The following is a 25,614-nucleotide window of genomic DNA, read 5'->3' as shown; positions in this document are numbered from 1 at the left end:
ATCATGAATATCTAAATTCTCCCTCTGCTGTTCAGAATAAACTCCTGATGGACCTTAAACATATAAATACCAGCACATTGTTTTAGTAAAACTACAATATTGTAATTACTCAGAATTAAAAACATGAATCACATTCAAAATATCGTCGACACACTTATTCCACGCTTGTTAATTGACAAGCGTTTTGCTTTTGACAACTACAAACTTCACACTTAGTAAAGTCAGTAGGGTAACTACTGCGCATGCGTACACATTCGACCGACTCCCACGTGGGTACAGTGGTCTTTCATCCATCCTGTCAGTCTGCAGACCTCAGGCACCAAACCTCCTTCATTTCATTCAACACCAGCAATACTTTCTCCAGGACTCCTCCAGGGGTGAGAGACTTCTCAACTTTTCATCCCGAACTATCTCTCAAACTTCTGGAGCTGCTGCACGTAAGTTAAGCTAACGTTACTAACTAGCTTTCTGCTATCTCTGGTGCCTTTTAGCCACTTAGCTTCTTCACAAGTAGCTACAACAAAACAAAACATGCGCACAACTTTTTGTGATCAAGTAGGAAACCCAGGGGATTATTTCCCTGATATCTCCTCATGTCACAAGACACGTTACGACGTTGTGTCCTCCATGTTGTTACACAGACTGTTTGAGACACAGTTGCATCATAGTGTGTGTGTTTGTTGTGAGTTAAAGGTTAACAGAAAGCGCCTGACGACCTGCAACAAGCACACAATCATGGAGCTAATTCCGAGGAGGCTGAGAGTGTTTAGGATGAGTTGGTTTCAGATTATATCATCTTGGTAATGAATGAGGCATAACTGTTTTAAAAGCTGTTTTAGTAGCATGTATTTATTAATGTATTTTCTGACAGGCTATTGTGAAAGTGCTAAATATAAATACTTATAAACTAGGATGTCTGATCCAAAAATATACGTTTTTATAAAATCATCTTTCATGATGAAAGCTGTGACTTTGGCTTGCTGTATTTATGTGACGGAGTAATTTTTACATATTTGTAAAGGTCCCATGTCATGGCCATTTCTACTGATCATAATTCCATTGTTGAGGTATACTAAAATAGATTTATATTGTGCAATTTTCCAAAATTGCATTGGTTTCTCATACTGCATCTCTGTATGTGTATTCACCCTCTGTCCTAAACGGCTTGTTGGAGCTCCTTCCCCGCCTCCCTTTAACAAAATAAATAACTCTGTTACCTCTAATAATTGACCCATGTTTGTATAATTGAGTTAACTCCGTGTGTTGCTGCTAGCATACATAATACCTGACGTGTCGTGGATGGGGCTACAGAGCTACTAGAAAGACAGTCGAAAACGGTGCATTTCTCCATCTGAATGTGGTGCACTTTTGCTAAATGTTTCGACAAATTGCTCGTGTTACCGCCCTTACATGCTAAACTCTTATTGCACTTTGTCCACATCACCTCGCTGCATGGAGCAGGTGCGTGTGTGTAAACTGCCCGCCCCCTCGCAAGCAGGCGGGCGAGAGAGATCTCTCTACTAAACATAAAGTAACCGCCGGTTTCTCAGACTTACCTACCCCACCTTTAACGGTACCACGGTCTTTAATAATTCAGCCCCGGGGCCCATTTAATACCGGGGCTCTTTACCCATCCCTAGCTGGGAGTTTGTGTGTGTGCTCACCAGTGGCGGTTCTAGACCAATTTGACTGGGGGGGCTACTGGGGGGCCAGTTATTTTCTGAGGAGGGCACAATAAATGCAGGACGAAAAAGAGAACTAGACAGTATGAAGTAATTGCGCATACGAAAACAATGCAATACAGTTATTGGTATTTGTTTCAGTACACTTCTTTATTTCAGATAGATCTTATAGTTATTACTGTTAGCTTCAACTTAAGTTGTAGTGCAATGTTTGCACTAACACCATATTTATATAAAAATAAATGCAATGAACAGTTACATCTCTACTTTACATAAGGGTGTCTGCACAATCTCACATTACAGCAACAAAATCCTGCGGTTTTTGGCAAACCGAGTACCAGAAAAATATACATTTTAAATAAATAACTTTTCATTGTTAGGGTGGCCACAGGGAGGTCAGTGTTAGGGGGTCCGTGCGTGCGTGCGTTTGTGACGTAACGGCTCCGCGGACGAAACGTAACGGCTTAGTCCATTTGGGTATGGGCACCCAGGAAGACCCAGGAAGAAAAAGAGAAATCTCCAACAGACAGGTCTTTTCTGTATTAGAGTTTTACTCGCTACAGGGTGTACTTTGAGGGTTTGTGACTCTGCAGACCGTTTACATGCATTAAAAACCTTCATAACACACAAGGGGACGGGTAATAACCGGAAAAGCATGACATGGGGCCTTTTTAAGTAAAGGTATTAGAACTGAGATTAGGTGGATTTACCATTAGACTGCTGCCACATTGCCTCTAAAATAATAATAATGATAATACACGTATTATTGGATTATGTGGAATAAAATAATTGAAAATATAAATTAAAGAAAAATACTATAAAGAAAAAAACGGTTTAATAATCATGCAATTCACATAAAATCAGGTTATGCTCACAGATAAAATACATTTTCAGAATAGATTCAAAATACATACTACATGATATTTTCTTTGGGTAGGTTAATCCACAGCCTCAGGGCCTCGACTATAAAAGCTCTGTCCGTTTAAGTTTTCTGCCTTCACAAAGACAAAGAGACAGAAGATCACTGCTTGAGTGTATCAAACAAAACAAGATATATATAGATATATACAGTATAATAATCAGTAGCCAGGTCACGGTGAGCGTTAAAGGTATTCAATAAGACCCTTATATCAATCCTTAAACAAACAGGAAGCCTATGTAAAGAAGCTAAAACAGCTGTGACATGATCAAACCTCTAGGTTGTAAAACTTAAACACTGATACCCTGAGATATTGATAGAGATACCTGCACCGAGGCCTCGGTCTGTTATCCTGTTAATGATCTTTCTTTACCTGAACTAATGTAAAAGTAAAAGTCGGCCTCAGTGAGAAGATGTGAGTTCTTACATTTAATTAATCATCTGTAGTGACCTCTGATCCTTTACTTAAGAATATGCACATAGTAAGAAGAGGTAAATCAATGTCATTGCCTACAATTCATCCTCTCTGACATTCTGTGATTGATTTTTGTAATGGAGGTCTTTAAACTGGATTTCTTTCTCCGTCCCTCGATCAGTCATGGCGGTAGTGCGATTCTACAGTAGTGAAGTTGTGAATGGACGCGCCGTACAGAGGGCCGCCGCGCTGCACCCCCACCTGTCCATCAGCAGCGAGCTGTGCTACAATGTGGAGCTGACAGGTGAGTGTAACAGATGAGGATACTAATAATTAAACATATGGAGGTTGTGTGCACAGTTTACAAATTCTCCTTCTGTAGCCTGGAGAAAATATTTCCCAAACCTTCTGTCTTTCCATTTCTCCATGTACTAGGGCTATACAAATTTGTATTTATTTTAATTAAGCTTCAAATGTCTGCTTAAGTCATCACCCTAAAAACATATGATAAATTATGAATTATCTTTCAACAAAAAATCCTCAATTAGATTTATGCTATGCATTTCATTCATATTTTCTCTTTTTGTTCATATTATTTCATGAAAACAGTTTTTGGAGTTAACAACGTTTTTGGAAATGTTTGGTCCCAACAAATTGGAAAAAATCCTAAACAGACACCACTAGAATCCACTTATCTATAGAATAATACCAACAAGTTCAATATATGTAAATAATTACTTGCAACCGTGCAAAAATATAGATTTTGTATAGAATGAATAGACATACAAAAACTCCAACTAAGATATAAATCTGCTCTGCAGCTATATGTTTATTTGTAAATTGAATGTCAATGTTATGAATGAAGTCTCAAACTCTTCTCTACAGCCTGGAGACATTGTCCACACACTGTGTATTTTCCATTTAACCCTGTTGTCCTGTTCTCACTGTGTCTTCGGCTGCAGGCTGTGAGAGTCTGAGTGGCGAGCAGAAGGAGGTTCTCCTCTGGTTGTTCCGTCCTCCCCTGCAGGCAGAGCCGCTGACGGATTACCCCAACCTCACAGAGGGCAGCGGGGAGAAGCTGGTGGAGATTGGACCCAGGTACCACTGCTCCCTACAGTCTGATAAATGACCTCCATTACAAAATGTGCCTCTGCTTTGGTCCTATAATGGGCTTTCTGTTCTTCATTAAATTGAGACATTTTTTAAACTGATGAAGTGAGCAATACACAAAAAACAAGTTACCATGTCAATCAATTAAACATCAATTTAAAAAATCCAAACTAACTCATTAGCTTTTTCTGGAGTTTTTTTAAGAAGCATCTTGCAGTTTTTATTATCTGATTAAGATGCTGAATTGTCATCGAGATGGTCAGTAGTCATTAGTTGGCCTACATGTGACATTTCTATACGTTTTGGCAATTAGAAATGGGTTGGTTGTTGTTTAATGACTGACATTTTTTTTTACAAATCTGGGAAATATGATAAAGGTGATTTAGCTAATTTAGTTCCATGGACAAGCACAATATGTTTAAACCCCACTAGCAGCCACATTTTGTTGTAGGGTCACAATATAAACGTTGGCATTAAAGTGGAGAAGGAAGAGTCAAAATCATTGAGGAAAAAACTGCTCTGTCCGAGAGGAATGCTCAATTATGAATGGTTGCTTTTTTAGTTAAAAAATATACATGTATTTTATTCCTGTGAGATAAGTAGATCCATTGGAAGATCATTTGCAAATGCAAGATGTGATCTGTCAGACATAATGTGGGCGAACATGATTTGTTTTCTTATGAACTCCATGAGGCAAAAAATAAGCCTATGGTATCATTTTAGGTTTTTAATGATTTAAAAAAACAGCTTTTTTGAATCCGTGATACTGCAGATAATTCATACCTGTGAGGAAGACATGTAGATATGTTATTCATGTCGTTTTTGCTCTTCAGGTTGAATTTCTCCACCGCCTGGTCCACTAATACCGTGTCCATCTGTCAGAGCGTCGGCCTCACCGACGTCACACGGGTCGAGCTGTCTCGCAGGTTTCTAATCAAGGTTTGCACATACGCAGAAAAAAATCTTTCTAAAGCTCTGATCCAGGGTTACATTTGACGTCATATTTCTGCTTCTGATGAGATCTGTGTCCCTTCCAGCCAAAGAATGGAGAGAAGAGCCTGAACGAACTCAATGGAGACATGAAGAAGCTGATTGAGTGTCTGTACGACAGCATGACCGAGTGCATCTATCAACATCCCATCACTTCCTTCAGCGTGGAAACCAAACCACAGCCGGTGTTTGAGGTGGACATCTTGGGGAAGGGCCGTGCAGCCTTAGAGACGGCAAACGATGATCTGGGTGAGACATTTAACCACTTCTTAAGTAACGGGGAGTCTCTTTAAGCACTTTTCAGCCTCTCCATCTTTCCATTATCGCACTTAATGTTCTGTAACCTTCCTCTCTTTTCTCTCTCCTTATGCCTCCTTTCAGTCTTCAGCTTTCTGTGAGTACACTGTGTCGGCTGGTAATGGTCGTAATGTCACATGATGCATGACATTATTACTTAGCTGGTTTTAAAGTCACAGGACCGCAGTGATGCCGCTGATTATCTAACACAGGGGTGGGGAACCTTTTTCCTCTCAAGGGCCATTTCAATGTTTCCAACATCCTCCGAGGGCCGTACAAATGATTGACCTCTGCTTAAAAATACTAAAATCACAGCCCATTCATTTGGCCTTTCTTTCATGCTGTGCAAAGAAAAAGCAACCTCTTAATCCAGATATCTCACCATGACTCACACATACGTGCACGGTGTGGCGTGACCACCCAAACTGAAATATATGGACACAAGATGTGTGCAAATGTATTTAGTTTCCTATCCATGTGAACCTGATTTAAGTGGGGGGGGGGGGGGACCTCACCTCCTTTAGGGGGGTCCAGGGGGTATGCTCCCCCGGGAAGATTTTTTTTTTTAAATGTTGAGTTAAAAGCATCAATCTGGTGCACTTTGAGAGCAACATTAGGAGATCGATGGATACATCTCTCAACACCCATATGAAACAGAACTGTAAGCAGATTTTCTTTTTCTTTATGGATATTTCACAAATCACTCCCCTTTTAAACTGTATTCTTGTTTATTAATAACAACTTTTTTTACTGTCATATAGTATTTTATACCTGTTTACTTTATTCTCTTGTTTTTTTATAACTATAATGATCATATAAAGATGTGCCTTTACCTCACTGGTTGTAGAAAAAGCTTCTTATATTCGTTAGCAGAGCTAGCTAACCAGATGCTAATAACAACACAGTTATTGACTGTATGATCAGTATGACAGATGAACAGACCACTGGGCTTTCAGCTAAAGACACAGCCACGCAGAAACTGCGGCATGTGTACGGCTCCTTATGGGTACTGACATTTGTGGAAGTGGCGGAGCGGCGTTCTGGTGCTCTGCTCTCCGTCAGAACCATGGTCAGAACTGCATCCCTGTCAGACGAGACATATACCACGTGATGACACGTTAGGCTCGTGATGTGTTCATGGTCACTGACCTTGGCTAGGAAAAACAGGGACTCGCTTGTTTAATTTGTTTGCGGTCTAGATTTCTTTTGTTTTTTGCGTATATTTATAAATTACCTCGAGGGCCGTAGCGAAAGGTCTCGCGGGCCGTATACGGCCCGGGGGCCGGAGGTTCCCCACCCCTGATCTAACACGTGCATGCATGTGTCTGTCTAATGATGTTACAGCTAATGAAAGCCATTCAAAGAGAAAACAGGCTCTCTATTTAATGGAAAGTCAGGTGCTGAGTAATTTGATCTTACTCTCTTTAAGTCATCACATCTCACATCAGAGACAAGTAAAAAAGGCTGAATTTGTAAATAAGTTGTAAATGATATATGTGGGTAACTCAGAACTTAACCATTTTAATTGCTACTACCCAAATAAGGGCTGTAGCTAAAGAGTCCTTTTATTTGAATTTATTTCTTAGTAAATTGATAATTTTTTTGACAAACTGTTATGTCTTCTTTGATGTCTTCAAATTGTCACAGAACTAGGTTGGTTTTGTAATTTGTGCCAAGTTTATAATGAATTTTCTCCTGATTGACACATCAATCAATCAGCTTAATTTCCCCGCTCTAACCGTTATTCATAAAAAAACAATACACTTTATTTGACGTATTCTCTCGTTTTATGGGCAGGTTTCACTCTGCCCACAGCGACAGGCAGGACGTGGTGTGTGTGTGCTTATGTTCATTCTCTGCTGATTCACTTCTGCACCGCTTCATCAATATTCACAGGCTGCTCGAATAGATGAGAGTAATTTCAGAACATACTTTGTAGGCTCTGCCATGCTCCATCAGTGAGTAGATAATTGAAAAGGGCACATTTGAAACTTTGGAAACGATATAGCCGATTAATTCCCCTTAAGGGTTGATTTCACCTTCATTATTTCACTTCCCTAGATGAGGTAAATGTGGTGTTTAATGAAAGGGACCCACAGTCTTAAAGATGGCAACACATCACCTTTAAACAGTGTACACTTTATAATAACAGTCTCTTAAGTTGAAATGATGACATGTAGCTGTGTGTGTTTGTTGATTGATTTGCATCCTGCTCAGCGTAAAGCTTCACCCACAAAAAAAAAAAGTATATACTGTACATTACTGGAAGGGGGAGTAAATGGGGGCTGCATTTAGCCACAGCTAAACTATTAAAACATTTGTTTACAAACTCACACAACTTCAGCATTTCAAACCAAATCTAATCTGTTGATGCAACATGGGCTGAGTAATTATTTTTTTTGTGGTTGAAGTGTTCCCTTAAATGAGTGAAAACTACTTTGAACATTTTGCATATGTTTGCAGTGTTCTCTCTTTATTTTTAAGTAGCAACATATCATAATATGTGTTGTTGTTGATACAGGTCTTTCCTTTGACTCCTGGGACCTGGACTACTACACATCAATGTTCCAGAGGGTTAAAAGGAACCCCACCAGTGTGGAGTGTTTCGACCTGGCCCAGTCCAACAGGTGGGTCTGTGTGCAGCCCGCAGATTAGCAGGACTGCTTTGTGTTCTGCATGTTGCTGGGCTCTGTAGTTTTTGTTGCTGAGAGTTTTTTTATGAATTCTCCAATGTCTTCTTTGTACTCCGGTGTCCCAGCGAGCACAGTCGTCACTGGTTCTTCCGGGGGCGGATGGAGATCGACGGGCAGGAGCAGAAAGAGACTCTTTTCAGTCTCATAATGGATACCCAGCGGCACAGCAACCCCAACAACGTCATCAAGTTCTGCGACAACAGCAGGTGGGACTGGAGGTTTTGTTGTTATATGTGTGTGTGTTTCTGCTCACACTGACTCAATGTGAAATGTGTCTAGTGGTATCAAAGGGATGGAGCTGGAGTGTATTTACCCAAAAGACCCATCTCAAGCCAGCCAGTATGAGACTCGGCACTCAGTGAGACACGTCATCTTCACCGCAGAGACACACAACTTCCCCACAGGTTAGGATTCACAAAAATACAAAACGAATTTGCTGTAAATTTTTTCATATGCAATTTGTTCCTACATAACCATTATCAAACCCATGTGACCTACAGGTGTAGCCCCCTTCAGCGGAGCCACCACCGGTACAGGGGGTCGTATCAGAGACGTGCAGAGTGCAGGGCAGGGGGGCCACGTCATCGCCGGCACCGCAGGGTACTGCTTCGGAAACCTGCACATCCCAGGTCTGAAGAACATGATATACCTATACCTTATTTCATTTTAATGTGAATTAGAACTTCAATCAATAATCGTCTGACTGTCCTTGCTTTAGGTTACGTTCTCCCCTGGGAGTCTGAAGGGGAGGGCTGGGAGTATCCTTCCAGCTTTGCCCCCCCGCTGCAGGTGGCCATCGAGGCTAGTAACGGAGCCTCAGACTACGGCAACAAGTTTGGAGAACCTGTCCTGTCAGGTAGGGAGGCCCACTGAAGCATGCTGGATTTACTAACACGGTTATTGTGCTATCTATTTATCTGCAGATCATTCTGTGGTCTATATATTGGTTTTTTAAATGATGAAAAAAGGCCATTTATAGTGTGTCCAAACTCACAAATTGGATTTACTTTCATATTTGACAAAGAAAGCTGCGCATTCCGACATCGGGGTCTGAAAAAGATAATCAAACATTAGCTGATACATTTTCTGCCTATTTGTGTACAAAGTTTCTAGTATATCATACAAATGTTATAACTGTTCTTTATACCGAATAATTTCCATAATTAGATTAGATTTAAAAAACAAAATAGATTGTATGAGACTAAAATGAGCAAATGCAGGTTTTCCACTTGATAAATTACTTTATTTGTTATAATGAATTTCCTTAAAGTCTACAGACGGAGTGATTGTTATTCAATTGTTCAAGCAATTCAATAAAATGTGTTTTTGATCCTCTCCTCCCAGGATTCGCTCGTTCTTTCGGGATGCGTCTGGCTGATGGAGAGCGGCGGGAGTGGATTAAGCCCATCATGTTCAGCGGGGGTCTCGGTTCTATTGAAGACACACATGTGAAGAAAGAAGAGGCAGCGGCTGGTAATGCTTTAGCTCAGTGTGTGAGGAACATCTAGTCAATGCAGAGTCTATATTTACACATATCGATTAATGACTCGCGCTGTCGCTCTGCTGTTCATGTCGATCAGGAATGGAAGTGGTGAAGATCGGAGGGCCGGTGTACAGGATCGGCGTGGGAGGAGGAGCGGCCTCTTCTGTAGAGGTACGGTCGCTACAGGAAATCACACAGCAGTGACCTCACCTGGTGCTGGAGTTTCTGTGTATTTAAATAGTTTTGGTTTCCAGGTTCAGGGGGATAACTCCAGCGAGAGGGACCTGGGTGCAGTGCAGAGGGGAGACGCTGAGATGGAGCAGAAGATGAACCGCGCTCTCAGGGCGTGTCTGGAGAGGAGCGGCGGGAACCCCATCTGCAGTATACACGACCAGGGGGCGGGAGGAAACGGTACCAAACAGGAACCTTTTTTTATTGAGATGGATAACCGAATATCCACCAAACATTTATATGACTACAATGCTCTATATTTATAATGATACAATATACATATATATCCTTTCATACATTTTCAACATGTTTTATGTTCCTGCATCTGCCTTATACCACACCCCCTACGTTTTTAGTGCATTTTTATTGAATTCTACTTTTAACTTTACTTTTACTTCATTATTTAAAAAGATTATTTTGGGCTCTTTCTGCCAGGACAATGTAGATATTAAGTAAATAGAGAGAAGGGTATGACATTGAACCAAACTTGAACAATCGACATGTCAGTTATATGGGATGCACCGTATCCACTTTGCTACAAAGGCGATAATTACTTTTCTACTTCTGTCGTAGAAACATAGATTTCTATTTCATGACTTGTTAGGTGCTTAGGTGATGACACAAGAGTTAACATGTTGAATCAAATGTTCATCTTCAGGTAATGTGCTAAAGGAGCTCAGTGAGCCTGCAGGAGCTGTGATCTACTGCAGTAAATTCAAGGTAAGAAGCACATTACCACAGCTACTACGATGCACTAACTCACACATTTTGCCATTTCTTATCGTTTCCTCTTCTCTCCATCTGTGTTTCGTAGAAAGGCGACCCCACGCTGAGTGTGCTGGAGCTGTGGGGGGCCGAGTATCAGGAGAGCAACGCCCTGCTGCTCCGGCCATCAGACAGAGACTTCCTGGAGAGAGTGTGTCGGAGGGAGAAGTGTCCTGTGGACTTTGTGGGAAACATCACTGGAGACGGCAAGGCAGGTTTCAGCCTGGATCAAGCCCATTAATCCTTAGCCATTTGACTAATTAATCAGCTTTAGCGATCAGTGGTTGTTTTCCTCTGATCACACTAAAATAGATTTTAATCTAATTTCTCCCACAGATTGTGCTGGTGGATGATGAGGGGGGCAGCGGGGATCAGGCGGACAGGGGGCGCTGTCCTGTCGACCTGCAGCTGGAGTGGGTTCTGGGGAAGATGCCTCAGAAGGAGTTTAAGATGGAGCGTCGGGCCCTAACCCTTCAGCCTCTGGCTCTTCCTGCTGGGCTGAAAGTCAAAGAAGCTCTGGACAGAGTTTTACGTTTGCCTGCTGTGGCGTCCAAACGCTACCTGACCAACAAGGTGTGTTTTTCATCCCTGTCTCACACCGTCCCTGTATTCAAAAGTAAGACCCGCCCCTGATCAATGCCTGGCCACTTTGGTCATAGAGCCCAAACAGAGGTGCCCTTAACGAGCATTGTAGTCATTAATTCATTTAAGAAACAGTTTTTTTATCTTATTTCTCCTTCTTTCTTCTTATGATTAAAATGATCTCTACCTTTTTTCGATCTATAACACACTATATCTTGCTCTTCTGATTGTTAAATGTGATTTCCCCCCCTGCGATACACCATGTTTTTTCTTCTCTAATGTTGTATGTGTTATTGTGTTGCTGCTCTTATGCTTCAGTTTGCTTCTAGTTCTCACCCTTGTCTTGCTGTCTCATATGTTTCAGGCACTTCGACACAATTGAGCTATAAACCTAAAACTAAGAGGTACATTTTGTGCAGACACTTTGTGACTCCTCTGTGTTTTCCCTCACTCCCTCACTCCCTCTCTCAGGTGGACCGGTCTGTGACTGGGTTGGTTGCCCAGCAACAATGCGTCGGCCCTCTTCACACCCCATTGGCCGACGTGGCTGTTGTTGCTCTGTCTTCGTTCGGTCTGGAGGGGGCAGCGACGGCCATCGGGGAGCAGCCCGTGAAAGGCCTGCTCTGTCCGTCCGCCGGGGCTCGCATGGCTGTGGGAGAGGCTCTGACCAACCTGGTGTTCGCCAGAGTCACAGCTCTGAAGGTGGGTGGAAGATGGAGAGTCAAACATATAACAAATAAAAAAGAATGCGGTCCTTCTCAATAGATAAGATAAGAAGCACTTTAATGATCCCAATTTGGGACATTTTGCGTCGCAGCAGCATAAAAAGACAATGCATTGTACATTAGAGAAATGAAAAGACTAGAAATAAACAATCCAAAATGTAAACATCTCAAATAGGAATAAAAATAGAGCATCCTTTTTTACCTACAAGATAAAAAAAACAAGTCTCTGTATCTTATCTCATTTAAGAATTCGTACAGATAACAGATTTTTGTTTCTTTTAATATGAATGTCCGATGTTGTTTGTTCCAGGATGTGAAGTGCAGTGGTAACTGGATGTGGGCCGCCAAGCTGCCGGGTGAGGGTGCCTCTCTGTGGGAGGCCTGCCAAGCCATGTGTGAGGTCATGGGTCAGCTGGGAGTGGCCATCGATGGAGGCAAGGACTCTCTGAGTATGGCCGCCAGAGTGGGGAAAGAGACGGTCAAAGCTCCAGGTACTCTCACTGTGTGTGTGTGTCTCTCATTGAGTGTGTGTCTGTCAGTCTGTCTGAAGTGTGTTGAGAGTTGATTAGTTACGCCTGGCTTTCACGCTGCTTCTGTTTTCAGGTGCTCTGGTTATTTCTGCATATGCTGTTTGTCCTGACATCACAGCCACTGTGACACCTGACCTGGAGGACCCAGATGGCAAAGGTATTTCTCACACGCACGAACATACACACAGACTTAAATAAAGCTGAAATGGCACTAAAAGGTTTTTGGCTTTAAGTTATCAGTATGAAATAAATGTTGACTGCACAATGTATAGGCTATAGAATAATGAGGCCATTGATGTTTGGTTCCATTTAAATGTTGTTTGTTTTCCCTCAGAAAGATAAAAAAAAAATAGAATGCAATTGTGTCCTTTGCAGTCCTTTTCCAAGAAATGTTACTAGCACCAGCTCCAAAGGTGTTAAATATCAAGGATTATGTATAGGCTTATTTGCATATTGGAGACATTATTGCACATATTTATGCATAAAGCTTAGTAGTAATGTTTGTTGCAGTGACGGAGAAGAGAGAGAAACCCTGTGCTGTTGGCAGTTGATTCACAGACCGCAATTATTCTGAGCAGCTTTGGGAATGAATTACAATATAATATATTTGAATATATTTCTCGCTCTTTCCCTGATGGCCTAAGTATGTCTCTGAATTTGTTGCCAGTAGTTGGCTCTGAGGGAAACTGAAATTGTTCCGGTTGTCTTTTCAACTCCAACAAAAATTCTAGTGGGGGAAGGAGGAACGTTTTCTATTGCAACTACAAAGACATGTGTCTTTTATTCATCGCCTTCAAATGTTTTGTTTTCACTTGGCAGAAGAAAGACTTCTGAATTTGATATGTTGTTATCTCACCCACAGCACAACTCTTTCTCTTCTTACAATAATACACACATATTCCCTCACACACTCTTCAGTAACACACTCTTTGTCCTCTGTCTGCAGGCGTGTTGTTGTGGGTTCCTCTCAGTCCAGGATGTCATCGTCTGGGAGGCTCTGCCCTGGCTCAGTGCTTCAGTCAGCTGGGAGACTGCTCTCCTGATCTGGAGAAACCAGAGCTGTTTGCCGCCTGCTTCAATACCACACAGGCGCTCATACAGGGTGAGCAGAGAGCCACCTGCCACAGGGGGGAAAGTTTAGCGCTGAGATCCAGTCTGTGAGCCAACTTTTCTTTAGCTTTTTTATCAAGCGACTGTTCTGTGATACACAGCCGTCGAGGGGTTACTGTGTATTTTCAGTTAATGAAAGCAGCGTGACCTGGTAGCTCTAATCCTTTCACATTTCTTTTTCACAATTTATTTGCTATGACATCCACTTAAACACAGACAGTGGCAGAACTTCAGTGTTAGTATTATTAGATCTCAGTGCTGCGTTTGACACTGTTGACCACAACATATTACTCGACCGACTAGAAAACTGGGTGGGACTTTCGAAAACAGTTCTAAATTGGTTTGAATCCTACTTAAAGGACAGAAACAACTTTGTTTCTATAGGTAAATACAAATCTGAGTTGACAAATATGACATGTGAGGTTCCTCAAGGCTCCATATTGGGGCCTCTTCTCTTTAACATCTACATGCTACCACTGGCTCAGATAATGAAAAACAACAAAATAAGTTACCATAGCTATGCGGATGACACACACATTTACATAACCATTTCACCAGGAGACTATGCTCCAATTCAAACACTGAGTAAGTGCATTGAACAAATCAATGACTGGATGTGTCAGAACTTTCTCCAATTAAACAAAGACAAAACTGAGGTAATGGTTTTTGGAGCCAAGGCAGAACGTATAAAAGTTAGCGCTGAGCTTCAGTCTGCAATGTTCAAAACAACAGATAAAGCCAGCAATCTAGGTGTAGTCATGGACTCTGACCTGAGTTTCAACAGTCACATTAAAACAATTACTAAATCAGCCTACTATCACCTAAAGAATATATCTAGGATTAAAAGACTAATGTCACAGCAGGATTTGGAAAAACTTGTCCATGCTTTTATCTTCAGTAGACTCGACTACTGCAATGGTGTCTTCACAGGTCTCACTAAAAAAATCTATTAGAAAGCTGCAGCTGATTCAGAACGCCGCTGCTCGAGTCCTCACTAACACTAAGAAAGTGGATCACATCACTCCAGTTCTGAAGTCTTTACACTGGTTTCCTGTGTGTCAAAGAATAGATTTCAAAATACTGCTGCTGGTTTATAAAGCACTGAATGGTTTAGGCCCAAAATACATTTCTGATCTTCTGCTAAATTATGAACCATCCAGATCTCTCAGGTCTTCAGGGAATGGTCAGCTTTCTGTCCCCAGAGTCAGAACTAAACATGGTAAAGCAGCGTTCAGTTATTATGCTCCAAATATCTGGAACAAACTCCTAGAAACCTGCAGGTCCGCTGCAACTCTTACTACTTTTAAATCCAGGCTGAAGACTTATCTTTTTGTCGCTGCTTTTAATTGAAACTGAGCCGTTGTGTTCATCAGTAAAGTGGAACTTCTGTGTGAACTATTCATATCTTAAACGGCACTGTAACTTTTTATTCATGTACTTTTTATTCATGTATTTCTTCTTTTAATGTTTCTTTTATTATCTTTTACTGTTTTTAAATGCCTTTGTCTGAATGTCTTTCATTTTTGTAAAGCACCTTGAATTGCCTTGTGTTGAAAGGTGCTATATAAATAAACTTGCCTTGCCTTGCCTAGCTAATGATGAGAGGAAATTGAAGTTGCCCTTTGTTTTCTAGTCAGGCAATCACTTAAAATTAGATAGAGTTAGATAGATTAGCTAAAGGAAGATTTTTGTTAAATTGTAAACTGTGGATAAGAAGAGGCTGACATTAGAAGTTTTTTCTGTTCAGATCGTCTGCTGAGTGCGGGACATGACATCAGCGATGGAGGCCTTATTTCCTGTTTGCTAGAGATGGCGTTTGCAGGGAACCGTGGGATTGATGTCGAGCTGTCATCACAAGGAACTGGAGGTTAGTGAGTCGATGTGTCTCTTTGTTTGGTTTCCATATAATTCACACATACGGAACACAAACCGTGTAGTTGTAATCATAAGCTCATGCTGTGTCTTTTGGCACGTCTGTCTTCACAGTCATAGAGCTGCTGTTCAGCGAGGAGCTTGGCTTGGTTCTGGAGGTTTCACAGCTCAATGTGGAAACAGTGTGTCAGAGATACAGTGGTTCAGGGGTACAGTGCCATCGAGTCGGCAGAACCTGCGGCTTTGGGCCTGAGGCGATGGTGAGACATTAACCTCACTATGAATCTCAATGATTTTCATCTCCTCTGAGATACTGACAAATGTTTTCCCTCACTTATCTCACAGGTCAGTGTTCGTGTGGATGGACAGGAGGTACTGAGAGAGCCGCTGCCTCACCTCAGAGCATTATGGGAGGACACCAGTTTCCAGCTGGAGCGCCTCCAGGCCAATGAGATCTGTGTTAAACAGGAAGAGGCAGGGCTGGCCAAGAGGACACAGCCATACTTCAAACTGACCTTTGACCCCTCTGTGATGCCCAGCATCAGCAAGCTCAGTAAGACCAAACATGATTGGTGGCATTAACAATAATTGACTGTATGCAACTACAACAAAGTGCTTTTTTATTATCAAGTCATTCTTCAGTATCATTTGATTAAACAATAATCATTTGGTCTATAAAATGTTAGAAACAATAATGGCCTTCACAAATTGCCAGACAAATAGACCACATTAAATTGGAGTCTGGGACTTATAGTTTCACAAAAGGCAGATTAAGCCTCTCGCCCCCTGGCACACCTTTTTGCATTTTGTAGTATAGCAGATTTGTGGTGTCTGATCTCGCGCCAGAAAAAGGCAGTTTTTCTCCCCTGCTTTGAAAAGAGTTTTCAGTGCAGTGAAATTAAAAATGTTATGATTGAGTAGTTCTAATTCAAAAAAATGATCTCTCTGATTTGTGTGTGTCTCTCAGCTGGAGGTCAGCCTCGTGTCGCTGTGGTCAGAGAAGAGGGCAGTAATGGAGACCGAGAGATGTCTGCTTCTCTGTATATGGCGGGCTTCGAGGTAACTGTTAACAGCTTTATTTACTCAATGAACTGTAGACCTTAGCTCCATAGCTGGTGACTCTACTCTATATTTTCTTGGAGGTCTGGGATGTCAACATGCAGGACTTGTGCTCTGGCTCCATAACTCTGGAGTCGTTCAAAGCAGTCGTGTTTGTCGGTGGATTCAGCTATGCAGACGTCCTGGGATCAGCTAAAGGCAAATAAACACTCATTTGTAGATCTTTCACTGCTTTCATATGCACATTATTCTTGTGTGACACCTTTCATCCGCCATGACAGGCTGGGCTGCTACCGTTGCATATAACCCTAAGGCAAAGGCCGAGTTTGATCGCTTCCGGCGCCGTGACGACACACTGAGTCTGGGAGTGTGTAATGGCTGCCAGCTGCTCGCCCTGCTGGGCTGGGTGGGAGAGGACCAGGGTGGAGCAGGTAAGAGGAAAAGGCTCAGAAAACAAGGCCTTTAATAGAAAACAATATAGTATAGTAGTAAACTGAGAGGATGCAATGGCAATATGTGAAGAAATGAACACCGTCACAGAGGAGACCTTTTGCAGAGGTTGCTGTGATCAAATCTCTTTCTAATTATTTCAAATATTCCTCCAGGGAGTGAAGTGGCGCTGACCCATAATAAGTCTGGCCGGTTTGAGTCTCGCTTTGTCAGCGTTGGGATCCAGGAGTCCCCATCCATCTGGCTCAGAGGCATGGAGGGCTCGGCTCTGGGAGTCTGGGTTGCTCATGGAGAAGGTACAGTATATTGGAGTCGATGATGTGTTTTTTTTCTTAACTTGAGACAAAAGTAAATGAAGCTGGTGCGAGTAGCCCTGTTTTTAGTCATGATAATAACAATAACAGACTCACAAGGTTGTTCAGAACAGGAAGTCTGCGTTGAATTCAAAGCCTCTTTACTTGTTTGGCCTTTAAAATACAAACCGAAATGACGGGTGACAAAGCACCTCTGTACCACAGTTCAGACTTTTACATTATTTTCTGAGAGGACAGCGGATAAACGCCAGCTTAATCGAGAAACTGCAGCAGCAGAATACAAGGTTACTGCTGGTAGTAATGTCTCAATAATATCATTATAGCAACTACTATAAATACGCTGCATTCATTCAACTGTAATAGAAGACTACCCGCATAATTTGCCACAAGGCGACATCAGATTTACACCAGTCTACAACCAATTAATTGCAACTATAGTGAGAGCAGTTCACACGTGATGACAGGAAAGGCACGTTCTTTGTGGCACTCATTGTGGCCTAATTGTAATGTAAAACTAAAACTATCATGTCCCCTTCTCAGGGTTTACAGATGGAGTTTAGCTAGTAGCTAAATCTGGTCAAAAGTATCATATTTGAGATTTGTACGTGATGCCTAAAACAAATACATTTAATAAAATAAATCTATACAATATGACAACCTGCAAACCTTAGTTCAGACATTCAGGTGTGAAAAGACTCATACAAGGACAAAAACAGTTAGTTCAGATGTTCAGGTGTGAAAAAACTTTAACAAGAACAAAAACAGTTTAAAAATAACTTTAAACTTGTGCAACTGGTTCAGCTGACTCATGAGTCACAGGTCAGTTTGTTCTGTAATCAGCAGCTGTGTGGTATTGATTCTTCCCCCGCAGGTCTGATGCAATTCCGCAGCTCGCTGGCCGAGGAACAGATCATTTCTAGTGGCCTCGCCCCCGTACGTTACCTTGACGACCTGGGTCAGCCCACTGAAGAGTACCCTCTGAACCCGAACGGCTCCCCGCGGGGCGTCGCAGGGCTCTGCTCCAGGGACGGGAGGCACCTAGCCATGATGCCCCACCCGGAGCGCTGCACCCTGGGGTGGCAGTGGCCCTGGGCCCCCAGGGACTTCAGGCCCTCCCTCACACCTTCACCATGGCTGCGCATGTTCAAGAACGCTGCCGCCTGGTGCAGCAACACAGCGTGATAATACTGTATACAAAGGACCCTGCCGAAGTAGTATTACAGTCTCCAGGGTTTGTAGGTCAACTGAAACTGTGTAAGACACCTGTCCTTTTTGTGTTTGCAATATTACTGAAACCTGCTGTAATACTTTATGACTTTGTTGACTTTTACGTTCCAAATGTTTCTTTCTTGAGATCACTGTAAATTGTGCAAAATGTCATGTCTGCTGACATTATCAGTGTTGCTCTACTGAAGCTTTAAAAATAGAATCATTTGAAAATAAATAATTAAAAAGCAGAATAAGCACGTGTAGTGTTGAATTTGTTTAAAAAAACACATAAATATTCTTTATTTACACAAAAAAACTCACAATATTATGTATTTACATATCGTAATATTTCCGGCATTACAGTGAATCTTTAGCCTGATTCTTAAACAAAGAGCCAACATTGCTGCACATTTAGATCAATGACTAAAGCTAAATAAAATAAAAGATAAAACTGCGATTTTAAACAGAATATTTTGCCTATTTAATATTGATTAATTATCTCATCCCGGGTCAAGGCCTCGATCATTACAGACATTGCTCTTGAATAGGCTCTGTAAACACTTTACAATCAGCCGAGTCCACGACTGCTGCGCGCCGTGCTGTTGTCAATATTCTTGCGTCAGATAGATAAAGAAGGAAGAAATCCAATGAAAGTCAAACAGCTCCCACTGAACCTCCAGCAGCGTCTGTCTACATTACTCCTTGTGAGCTTGTAGCAGACTGTCCTCCTCTCTCTGGCGCCATGTGCTGGTTGATGTTGATAACGCAGATCAGCAGCAGGATGACCACCACCAGGTCATCGAGGACCCCCAGCAGTCCACACAGGGAGGGGTCTGTTCCCAGGGGATTGGCTGATGATGAGGAGGAGACGGGGTCCAGAGGAGGGTAGGAGATGGACACCACGGTCCCCACACAGCACAGGGCCACCCTGAAGAAAAACAACCACACCAGTCCTCCCATGGTGCCCAGGCTTCTGGTCAGCAGTTGCAGGAGAAGAGGCGCGTCACACAGGTAGTCTGTGACCTGCAGGGGTCAGCGAGCAGATGGGAAAACATGTAAGACATAAACATGCAAAATGATATAAAGTTCTACATAGTTTTAAGGTAAGACTATACAGTATAAGGAAAAATGCCACAACATTTGTTCTGATTGGTTTAAAGTATTGTAATCTGGTACAGACATACTTAGAGCAAGTATCTAACGTTACAACCACAAACCTTTTGGATTACATGAAAAATATATATATTTCTGTTCTTATTGTGCCTTCATAGATATCAAATACTTGATTGTGGTCTTCACTTTATTGTGATAGTCTTTTTATTATCTTACTATATTTATTGTTTGTCACATATAGAATGTTTCTCAAAATACAATGAAATATATAGAAGAAACAGTAATCACATGAACCCATTAACTAATTTAGTATGAGAAGGAAAATATACTTTTCAGCCAAAAGGCTTGACCTATTTTGAAAATGTCTTCAGGTTTTTGCTTAACCACTTCCATCAAAGGAAATCAACATTTTAGCAGCGGAAATGGGTTAAAAAGGAACTAATGAGAATCTAATTGTGATGGATATATTTCTACTGTCACTCAGCTTTCTTTTATAAGTTCCTGTAAATAGTGATGTTCATACAGTGTAATAGTACACCCTCTATTAGCATATAACCACATAGCTTTGTTGGTTGTTTTTTAATATAAAACTAAATGATATCCATGTGGGAAACCCTTTGTGCTTGTATTTTAATAAGAAAGGAACAAAGACGCTGATACGAGGTAGGGCAACAAGGCGTGGCAATGCCAGTTTATTAGCCTCCTTTGTCTGGCATTGTTAGGCAATAAATCCCTGAGGTTGCATAATGGTCCTCCTGTTACCAAGCCGTTATAAGAGGAAACGTTGGAAGAAATATAAACTTTCTCATGAGACTAATCTAATCTAATAAATTAAAGCATGTAAGAGAAAAAAGTGCACCGCCCGGTACAGACACACATAAAGGGTTTAGAATAGGCAAACAAGCTGTGAAAAAGCTTTAAGAAAATGTTAGAAACAAGTTAAAAATACTGACCCTTCTTGGGGCTCCAGAATAGCGTTTGTTGTAGTCTGTGATTTCCCCAAGAACTTCCTTTGACTGACTGTCTGATCGACTCTCGTTAAACAGATTACAAAGCACGCTGACCTGGGAAATCAAAACAACATTTTATTTTATTTTCACGTCAATGTCCGTTGTATTCAATCTTCACTCTTGTATTCTGAATATGCATCATGTACCTTCTGTCTGCAGAGAGGGCAGCTTATTGCATCCAACCAGGACCCATGTCTCCAATAAGCGATCAGACAGGGAGCTGCAGAGTCACATAAACAAATACTCATTCACTTATTAAACATGTGTTCTATGTTGGATTATTCTGGTGAAATGTGATGATACTCGGATGCAGGCATGACACTCACGCAATGAAGTTACATTGTGTCACTGTAAATGATAACAGGCGAAGTGATTGGGCGATCAAAGGGTTAAAAAAGAGTATGTATAAAAGGCTGGGTTGAGACACAGGTAAGTAGGTCACACCTGTGTTAGGTGTCCACAGTATATTATGGTAAAGGTGCTGGAATAAAAACATCTTTATAATCTATCAAAGGTTGTTAAGACTGACAGCCATCTCTCAGTAAAGATTGCTTTATCTTAGAAATCGAATGCTTTTTTTAGACTTTTTTTTTTTATTTGTGTGTTTGAGTTGCAATTAAGTCACACACACATCTCTCTATCTTTTAAGTTTTAAACTATAACACATGTATTGTACCCTTGTTCATACAATGTGTATAAACTGGACATAAGACTGCCCAGAATCGCCTGTATTTGGTAAGAATGTACTTATAAGTGCACCCTTCTCAATACTATACTTTGATGCTACAAAATCAACATTTTGAATTTAGAGATCTGCATTTGATGTTCACTGATGCACATATGTTAACAGCTAAGTGAACGTGTTTGTTTGGGATGACATGCCACACTCCATCTTATATAACCTTACAACTTTAAGAGTGATTTGAGTAAAGCTGTCAGGTGAGAGGCAGCATTGGAAAAGCGTGGCAACACTTTATTATTGTAATTCAAACAGACAGGCCTCAAGATCTGAGACTCACTGATGCCACACTGCTCAGCCAATGAATCAACAGAGATACAACGCATGGTGTAACAGGTAAGCAAATGTGAGAGTGAACAAATACACAAATGAATAAACTTGGCTGCTCTAATACCTGTGTGTCAATGTGTGTGTTTAAGTGTGCATTGAATCTCGTACCGCAGAACAAATGGCCGCAGTTTGTCTGGACTGGGAAACTGGCCGTCTGCAAACACACTGGACAATGTGAGTCTCTGCTAATGGATGGGCATGACTGTGTAGATTCCTAAAGAGATGAGAAGACAAGAGAAGAAGGCAGAAATATGTTAAGACATGACAGGTGGAAAACAGGAAAATAGAAGTAGGAACAATTAAAAAAACAAGGAAGTTGAAGCAACAAAAGAGTTGAGAAAGCTAAAAGACTTTATGGCCAAATTAAGTATTCTTATAGATTACATAAAGAAAATTATTATAGCTACAAAATACATGTTTAGAGAATTATAGTGAATGACAGATCTTGGGCTATAAAACGTTAGATTATAATCATTTGTTGGCAGCATCTCTCTCCATATCTGACCCTAATAAATAAAGCAATAATAATAATCAAACAGGAGTGCCTTACAGTAATATATTGTTTATTGCCTGTATGCTTTTCCCGGGCCGTGATCAATATTTGTTAAAAACATTAATACAAAAACTGAATGTACCAACAGTTCAAGATTGAAGAACTTGCATATCATCAGCTTCATGTGTGTGTGCTCACAGTGTGTATGTAAGTTCTCACCTTATGGTGGCACATTAACTGTAACGCTGGCTGCTCTGGTGTGCTCAACAGAGATCTGGATGACCGGAGGTGGCCGTTACCCGCCGGACCTTCAGAGGAGAGACGGTCCAGACTGCAACGTGACACAACATGGTGACAGTGATAAAGACGCCTGAAATATTGCATAGTGAGAAGGCTCAAAACTAATGATTTGAGATTTGTGAAGTATGACTGCACGCAGCTCTTTTGGATGACAGATCATGCTTATGCTCTGACTGCAGCAGTTTTCAGATAAGATACTATGTTGCATCAGCATTGTTGTTTAAGATGGAAAGTCAAAATGAGCATTGTAATGTAAATTGTCAAATTAAACTAAGCAACAATTCTATCTTTAATTTCACCAGGCATCATAAACATCTTTGGCATCACAATCTGGCTTTTATCATGATCAGTGAACAGTGATTACAGTAATTACTTTATGAAATGGAGTCAGATAAACAGAATCAATACTGTCATTATTTTTGTAAAGCAAGAAGACCTTTTACATAGTTTGCTCAGGTCTAAAACATGTCTAGTTTTATATTTTGTGGAGCCCTTAAACAATTATTTAAAAACTCTTGAATGATGCACATGCTGTTTTTAGTCTAGTAAATTACACATCAGATGAACTGAAACTGAAGTTTGCCTAAAACTAAAATCTGAATTATCATTGAAGTACATCTTGCGAATTACATCTCCACTTGTGTTCTGTGATAACAATCACAATCATAATTGTAGATGGGACTCACCTGGATTGAGAGCTGTGGTAGGGGTGCATGGTTGAGCCAGACATAGCAGCTGACAGTTAGTCACTGTCTCCTGGAAGGAAGTGAAGTGCTGTCTGGCAGCATCACTGCAGAAAATAAAGCTGCCTGTTAATGATTAACTACACCCTCCAATGAGCGGCTGTCTGAGTCTTCCTGCTTTACAAGAGCAGTAATGCAGTCAGATGAATACAGCAGTGGTTTGTGAAGTTGTTCTATTCCCAGAAGAACACTTGTGAAATGTTAGAATAGCCTGTCTAACTTTTAGTTTTAAAGTATTAATTCCTTAGATATTCAAAAAGAAAAGCTCCCACCTCCAGTCTGGTCAGAAGCAAACTATTTGGGGTCACATGACTAGATCAAAGCCAGGCTTTGTTGAAGTAGGTTAGATCTGACTTTGCTAATCATTGACCCAAAGTTTACACAACAACCCGCTTCCCATAATTCCTCTCTTACCATAAACTTTTGGTTGTGAAATGCATTTAAATGTCCCTGACATTTACACCGTACTCCATCGAGGGTTGTAGAGACACTCAGCAGTTGATAATCAACCCAGCAACAAGCGGAACGCTCATAAACCCACTGTGGTAAAGGTAGATTTCTGTTTTCAGAAGCTGAACTATTCACATTATTTTAATATCAGTAAAGTAAAGGTGAATCAAAATGACTGAGCAATAAAGCAGTAATTAAAAGGACTATAATACATTTGCTTTGACTTAAAGATAAGAAAGATATCTGACGGGGAGTGAAAATGTGAAATAACCTTCACATAATTCAGCATGACAGCCATTGCAGAAATATCCAGACAAATATGTACACAGGCTCTTCACCTCACTCCAGGAGCTAAAGCAGGGAGGGTGGAAGTGTCAATGTGGTTCAGGTCATCTAAAAATAGCAGCCATCACTGATAAGTCTATAGAGGCTTCTCAATACTCAAATTTCCCCTCCTCGACTCCCCTCCTCGAGATTTAGTCCCGCCCACAGGAGATGCGAGCGGAGGACCGAGGAGGGGAAGCAGCAGACGTTTAAAGAAAGGAGAACTCCTCTCCTCTGAGCGGTCATATTAAAGCGACGTCCGTTCATTATTACGTGGCAACAGCTGCATCAGCTGTCGAGTGTTTTGTCATATTTTATAATCTCTGTTAGATCAGCTGAACATTGTTCCCCCACATATTTACCTTGAATTCATTGAGAGTGCGGTATAATGAGACAATAACAGGCTACAGATGCGGACACACACACACAAATATATTTATATAAATATATGCAATTTAAAGTATGAGAGCACTCTCATAATAACGTAACACAATCAGAGACTGGATATATCCGATATACCCCCCCCCCCCCCCCCCCCCTCTCTCTCTGGTCGCTGAAATGGGGAATTGAAATTACGGGCCAAAAGTTGTATTTGCAAGTATTAAAAGTAAGCAGAGGACACCAAACCAACTGAGACCTGTCTGTCCGCCGCATCTGCGCACACACTGTACCACACACACACCTACACACTGTACAGGACATACCTACACACTGTACCACACACACACACACACACACACACACACACACACACACACACACACACACACACACACACACACACACACACACCTACACACTGTACCATACACACCTAAGCTCCTAAAGCATAATCAGGCTACAGCCGTTGTGTATTTTAGTATGTGAAGCACTAAATGTTCTTAGAAAAATATCGACTCTTTGTTTGTATATATCTACTAAACTAAAGCAAATAAAGAGAGTAGGTCTGTTATACTGAGTGATATTTATTTTACACACTGCTCTGCTTTCTGCAGGACCTCACAGCTGTTCTCACTGTAAACATCGCGTTGCGATGAGAGCAGTTTCTAAAATAATATCCAGGGGATGCATGCAGAGCTGTCATTGGCTGAGATAAGTCCGGCCGTGTGTCACGCCTCCACCGTTCCCGGAAATGCATCCGCGGAGGAGCCGTGGAGGAACCATCAGTGTATCCTCGGTTATAGCTCCTCCAGAGAGCCTCCTCGACGCTCGATCCTCGGTCCTCGGTGTGCATTTAGAGAAATGAGACGTCCTTCAAAATGGCGCGCTGAAATTCATTTCCGGGTCACTACCGGAGGACCGAGGAGTCGAGGAGTCGAGGAGGGGAAATTTGACTATTGAGAAGCCTCTTATGAGTCTCATCTTCCTCAAGCTTTGTTGGAAACGTTCATTGTGTGGCTCAGAGAGCAGCAGACAGGACATGAGTGAGTTATTATGTATAACACAATGTAGCCCTTAAATTATAATCATAGACACGCTCATGAGATATATAAATGAGTGAGCAGGTTTATTATATTCATGCAGAATGAATTAATATTCATAGAACAGTTGGCATGCTGCCAAGCTTTAAGTGGCTGTCTGAAAGAAGGTTTATTAAAGAGAAACACTTTCTATTTCGAGTTAATGTGGACAATAAAATGAGGGTTGAAAGGGATTAACATTTTGTATTCAATATC

The 25,614-nt window shown here is 41.3% G+C and overlaps 2 protein-coding genes across 4 annotated transcripts; one reads left to right on the top strand and one right to left on the bottom strand.

Annotated features, from left to right (window-relative positions):
- Window positions 1-264: 264 nt before the first annotated feature.
- On the top strand, window positions 265-18,684 carry pfas (phosphoribosylformylglycinamidine synthase). 2 transcript variants are annotated; one of them, XM_034080455.1, is made up of 28 exons: window positions 265-437; window positions 3,198-3,320; window positions 3,979-4,114; window positions 4,960-5,065; window positions 5,164-5,365; window positions 7,935-8,040; window positions 8,172-8,312; window positions 8,386-8,510; window positions 8,607-8,735; window positions 8,825-8,962; window positions 9,451-9,579; window positions 9,687-9,760; window positions 9,844-10,000; window positions 10,479-10,540; window positions 10,635-10,796; window positions 10,922-11,158; window positions 11,639-11,869; window positions 12,203-12,383; window positions 12,496-12,579; window positions 13,369-13,524; window positions 15,280-15,399; window positions 15,519-15,664; window positions 15,750-15,957; window positions 16,372-16,463; window positions 16,547-16,661; window positions 16,745-16,894; window positions 17,069-17,209; window positions 18,099-18,684. In XM_034080455.1, exons 2-28 carry the CDS (start codon window positions 3,200-3,202, stop codon window positions 18,407-18,409), a joined length of 3,960 nt encoding a protein of 1,319 aa, XP_033936346.1. In that variant the 5' UTR covers window positions 265-437; window positions 3,198-3,199; the 3' UTR covers window positions 18,410-18,684. The 2 variants fall into 2 exon arrangements, with proteins under 2 accessions (XP_033936346.1, XP_033936347.1); XM_034080456.1 differs by lacking the exon at window positions 265-437 and adding an exon at window positions 709-800.
- A 19-nt stretch (window positions 18,685-18,703) lies between these two features.
- Window positions 18,704-24,104, bottom strand: LOC117445058 (E3 ubiquitin-protein ligase RNF170). 2 transcript variants are annotated; one of them, XM_034080453.2, is made up of 7 exons: window positions 23,953-24,104; window positions 23,108-23,211; window positions 22,341-22,452; window positions 21,737-21,842; window positions 20,706-20,779; window positions 20,503-20,613; window positions 18,706-19,459 (listed from the first exon to the last, which is right to left on the bottom strand). In XM_034080453.2, the coding sequence occupies exons 2-7, from the start codon at window positions 23,149-23,151 to the stop codon at window positions 19,127-19,129; spliced, it is 780 nt and encodes a 259-aa protein (XP_033936344.1). In that variant the 5' UTR covers window positions 23,152-23,211; window positions 23,953-24,104; the 3' UTR covers window positions 18,706-19,126. The 2 variants fall into 2 exon arrangements, with proteins under 2 accessions (XP_033936345.1, XP_033936344.1); XM_034080454.2 differs by lacking the exon at window positions 23,953-24,104 and having other exon boundaries at window positions 18,704-19,459; window positions 23,108-23,136.
- Between the last annotated feature and the right edge of the window lie 1,510 nt (window positions 24,105-25,614).

The sequence above is a fragment of the Pseudochaenichthys georgianus genome, chromosome 4, assembly GCF_902827115.2.
Source record: "Pseudochaenichthys georgianus chromosome 4, fPseGeo1.2, whole genome shotgun sequence".
In the NCBI taxonomy this organism is placed as follows: Eukaryota; Metazoa; Chordata; class Actinopteri; order Perciformes; family Channichthyidae; genus Pseudochaenichthys; species Pseudochaenichthys georgianus.
Note: the sequence above shows the minus strand (reverse complement) of the source record. Positions and strands in the feature narration are given on the sequence as shown.